Genomic DNA, 4,598 nt, shown 5'->3' on the forward strand with positions numbered 1-4,598 from the left:
CAGAGCGGTGCCGCTGGCCCACGTGGAGTTGGGGGGTCGCGGGGACCGGCTGCCCCTGGTGCTGCTCCACGGACTCTTCGGTAGCCACGGCAACTTACAGACGGTGGCCAAGGCGCTGGTGCGCCGCGGCAGCGGCAAGGTGAGGCCTTGGGGTTGGGGGTCCCGGGCGGGCAGTGCCCCGGGCCGGGATGACACGGAGCCCCTGCCCAGGCAGGTGCTGACGCCGGACGCCCGGAATCACGGCGACAGCCCCCACAGCCCGCTGATGAACTACGAAGCGATGAGCCTGGATGTGCAGCACCTCCTGACCCGCCTGGGCATCAGCAAGTGCATCGTCCTGGGACACAGCATGGGGGGCAAGACGGCCATGACGCTGGCCTTGCAGCGGGTTGGCAGGCGCAGGGCTCCCGGGGCTGCCGGGGGAGGCTCCTGGGGCGGGAGGCTGGAGGATTTGGGGTTGTTTAGTCTGGAGAAGAGGAGGCTGAGGGGAGACCTCCTGGCCCTCTGCAACTCCCTGACAGGAGGGTGCAGAGAGGGGGGATGAGTCTCTGGAGCCAAGGCCCCAGCGCCAGGCCCCGAGGGAATGGCCTCAAGCTGCCCAGGGCAGGGTCAGGCTGGCTCTGAGGAAGGATTTCTGTGCAGAAGGGGCTGTTGGGCGTTGGAATGGGCTGCCCAGGGCAGGGGGGGAGTCCCCATCACTGGAGGGGTTGAAGAGTCGGGCTGACCCAGCGCTGAGGGATCTGGGGGAGTTGGGAATGGTCAGTGTGAGGGGTCATGGTTGGGCTGGAGGAACTTCAAGGGCTTTTCCAACTTAGAGGATTCAGTAATTCTGATGTAGAGGGGTGGCACCGTTGGGGGTTGTTCACTGGTGCCAGCCTGGCACACAGCCCCATAGGGGGTGGCTTTTCTCCATCTCGGGGGTGCAGTCCCCCTCAGAGCTGTAAGCTGAGCTGCAGGAGCTGGTCTCTGTCCACCAGCCCACGCTCTGCCCTGTCCCTCCAGCGCTGATTGCAAGGGAGCTTCGAGATCTCCTGTGCCAGGGCACAGGAACTCAGGAAAGGGCACCTGGAGTTCTCTGCTGAGGCAGGAGGGAGCTAAAAGTCCCCAGGGAGTCTGGGTGGGAGCAGAGCCCCTGGCCAGGTCTTGCTGGGGAGATCTGGGCTGGTATCCATCTGCCCTGCTTGTGCCCCCAGCCAGACCTGGTGGAGCGCCTCATCTCCGTAGACATTAGTCCTGTCTCAACCGCATCTCTCTCCGAATTCTCTGCTTACATCTCTGCCATGAAGTTGGTGAAGATCCCAGATGGCCTGTCCCGCTCTGCAGCCCGCCAGCTGGCTGATGATCAGCTGCGTCCGGTGGTCCTGGTAGGAAATCCTGCTCCTTCAGTGGGGTTTCCACTCCCAGCCTGTCCCTGGGACTGGAGCACAGAGCTTTTGGACCATGAGACTTTTTCCACCCCTTCTCACTTGCTGCTGTCGTGGGCAGCTGGAGGATGTTTTACCGGGGCTGCAGGGGCGATGGGGAACGTGACGGCATGGGAAATAGGCAGAAGGGGGTGGAAGGGAGGATGGAGGGTGCTGGGACATCTTGAGGGTTTGTTGCTCTTACTGAAGAGAGTATGATCCCCTTTTGTGGCAGCTCCCACAGCTGAGACAGTTCTTCCTCACCAACCTGGTGGAGGTGGAGGGCCGCTACCTCTGGCGGATGAACCTGGAGGCTATTTCCCACCACCTGGCAGATATCATGGACTTCCCTGTCTTCCACAAGCCATATCCTGGCCCTGCACTCTTCTTGGGAGGATCCAAGTCGCCCTATATCAGGTGGGACTGGAGAGAAGCAGTTCAAAGTCTGTGGATTGACCCCTTGTGCTCTTCTGCAGCTGTCCAGGGTGGGAGGAAGTCCCCCAGATGGAAAAGGTCCTGCAGGGAGCTCTGTGCCTCCAGCAGCCCGTGACACCAGCACACTGCAGAGCGAGGGGGAACTTGGGGGCAGCGCTGGGTTTTCCCAGCAGTGGAGGGGACATGGTCAGACCTGGGATCCTCTGCTGCCTCGGGAGGGTGAGGAAGGGCACCTGGGTGGACCTCTGACCACACTTCCCATGGTGTGTTCACTTCTCCTGCAGCTCCAAAGACTACCCGGAGATCCACCGCCTCTTCCCCAAGGCAGATGTTCAGTACATCGAAGGTGCAGGCCACATAGTCCATCAGGATAAATTTGAAGAATTCATCACTGCTGTCCACAATTTCCTGCCACCACCATAGCCTGGGGATCAGGGTTTCTGCCAGCACCACGTGGGACCTGAGGAGCTCCAGACAGTGACATGGGGCTCTGTGAGAAGGGGCTCAGCCTGGACTGGCTGCCCACTTTGCAGTCTGATCCTGGCTGCAAGGCCTTCTCCCGCCCAGCTCACCTGGAGCAGAGCGGAGAGGCTCCTCCATCCTGCAGAGCTCTCCTGCCACCTCTCAGGATCGCAGGGTGGCACCAGCCGAGGGTACTGTCCTGCCTGCGCTGGAGTGTCTCGGGTGCTGGGAGGGGGCAGGAGAGCCCTCTCATTTTCCTGCTGCCAGGCCACCTGGTTGTGGGTCTGGCCCTGACTTTGCAGAACGCGCAATAAAGCTGAATCTATGCCAAGGCAGAAAATGGTTTGGCTGTGGCCGTGGAGGACAGGGAGGGTAGCAGAGGGCACAGGAAGGGGCAGTTGCTCACCACCCAGGGCTGCTTGTGGAAGGCAACAGCTGGGCTGGGTCTGTAAGGCACTGAGCTGCGGGAGCAGCGAGTGTAAGGCCAGTTTGAGGATCTTTCTTGGCTCCCCGGGGAAATTGTGTCCTTCCTCCACCACAGGGGCAGCGAGAGGATCAGGGAGTGGGGGAGGCTGCCCCCTGAGCCAGGAGATGCTACAGGCCTGCAAAGGGGGGGCATGGAAATCCCCTGAAGGCGGGCATCCCCTCCCTGAGCTCCTTCTGATTTCCCACCTCCCACCTACTCTGTCCCCTGAGAAGGCAATGTAACTGCAGCTGCTGCTGGCTGTATCAACCATCCACCCACCACAGGCTAGAGGCAGAGGAGCAGTGCCGTCTGCTGTGAAAATCCCTTTACTAGACAACAGGTAAAGCCAGAGACAGGGCAGAAGCGGCTCTGAGGGTGATGGATCATCTCTGTCTCAACTGGGGACAGGCTCTGTCTGGGACAGTTAAGAGAGACACCAACCAGCTTCGCATTTGGTTCTCCAAAGCCAAGTGTCTGCTGTTCCCTGGGAAGTTTGCTCAGTTTGGGGCTGTCTGGAGGCCACAAAAGGAAGGGAGAACAGGAGACCAAGGACTATTTTATTCCAGGTCTGTTTGTAGTTGCCTAGCCCAGGGGGCACAAGTTTGGAGGTTCACTGTTTCTGCAGAGCTGTTCGTGGCTTTTCCTCTTGTCCTTTCCTTTTCTGAAGTGCATCAGTGTGGAGCAGGACTGAGTTTACCTTTGAGCTTGAGCTTTCTGCTGTGTTACTCCCAAATTCAAACATTTCACCTGTGAAGAACATTAGACCGAGAAGCTCCTGAGACACGGGCTACTGGAACGAGTTCCCTGAGCACCTGTCTCTCCTACAGCCAAGTGGGGATGGGAATGGAGTCAGGGCACTGCCTGGCCCTGGCTACCAGCACACAAGTCCTTTGGATATCCTGCCTGAGCCATGAGGTCTGGAGCCTGGGAGTGATGAATTTCTCCCCACTGGCCAGGTACCAGGTTTGGGGCACAGCCAAAAGGCTGCTGCAGAGTTGCAAGGTGAAGAGACTTACCCCAGGCAGGAGATCAATGGCCTGGGAAGAGGTAGAACTTCCTGAGCATGGTAGTCCTTTCTTGTGCTGGTAACTGCTGAGGGAAATTTCCAAAGGAATATTGGACCTGGGGTGAGGGAGAGAGTGGGGAGAAATGAGAGCAGGTCTGTTCCCAGTGTGGGAGGGGTGCAGGGAGTTGGGAGGCATCCCCAGCATGGCAGGGTGCTGGTGCCTCCAGAGATGCAGCTGACTTCCCAGGCCAAAACAGACCCCTTTTTGACAGCTCCTGAGGGGTCTGCTGAGAAATGGCCTGCCCTGGCCCGAGCTCTGCTCTGAGCAGTATCTCTGACCACTGGCATTGCTGCATCTGCCAGCACACCTGCAGTTAGCTACAAAGCCTCACCTTTCGGAAGATCTCCTGTAAGTTGCTGTTATAGGCGTGGTTTTGAAACTGCTCTATCAGGCGCTGGATGAAGATACAACCTGTCACTGGGCTTCTCCAGGAGACAGTATCTGGGGAGACAGAAGATGCCACTGAGGGTGATTTCATTGGTGTCCCTCACTGCAACAGTGATTAACGCTGGGTGCTGAAGCAGGAGACAGGCATCTCCTCTGAGATCATTTGGCCCACCCAACCCACAGCACGGGAAAAGGAGAGGGCATCCCAGGGAAGGCAGAAGTGACATAAATATTTTATTTAAGTCTCTGTGGTCTCCCATGCTCTCAGCCATGCCAGATGCCAAGCTGGCACGACCTGGAGCCATCTGTGACCAAGCAGAAGACAATTTCCCCGGGCCAGCCACTATGGTGAGATAAGTCGGCTGGGGAAGGAATGCT

General features: G+C 58.7%; 2 protein-coding genes across 2 annotated transcripts in view; one reads left to right on the forward strand and one right to left on the reverse strand.

Annotated features, from left to right (window-relative positions):
• The first annotated feature begins 27 nt into the window (after positions 1–27).
• ABHD11 (abhydrolase domain containing 11) lies at positions 28–2,635 on the forward strand. Its single transcript, XM_026861836.1, has 5 exons — positions 28–139; positions 211–388; positions 1,194–1,364; positions 1,639–1,820; positions 2,123–2,635. Exons 2-5 carry the CDS (start codon positions 266–268, stop codon positions 2,259–2,261), a joined length of 615 nt encoding a protein of 204 aa, XP_026717637.1. The 5' UTR covers positions 28–139; positions 211–265; the 3' UTR covers positions 2,262–2,635.
• A 682-nt stretch (positions 2,636–3,317) lies between these two features.
• The window catches only part of LOC113487354 (caspase-1-like), a 4,771-nt gene continuing 3,490 nt past the window's right edge, over positions 3,318–4,598 (reverse strand). The window contains exons 7-9 of the mRNA XM_026861874.1: positions 4,165–4,274; positions 3,783–3,888; positions 3,318–3,513 (exon numbers count right to left, since the gene is read on the reverse strand). Of these exons, the coding sequence (XP_026717675.1) occupies positions 3,796–3,888; positions 4,165–4,274 (203 nt within the window). The 3' untranslated portion in view covers positions 3,318–3,513; positions 3,783–3,795. The remainder of the gene's footprint in view (positions 3,514–3,782; positions 3,889–4,164; positions 4,275–4,598) is intronic.

Source organism: Athene cunicularia (assembly GCF_003259725.1).
Source record: "Athene cunicularia isolate RWA chromosome 19 unlocalized genomic scaffold, athCun1 chr19_part1, whole genome shotgun sequence".
Taxonomy (NCBI): Eukaryota; Metazoa; Chordata; class Aves; order Strigiformes; family Strigidae; genus Athene; species Athene cunicularia.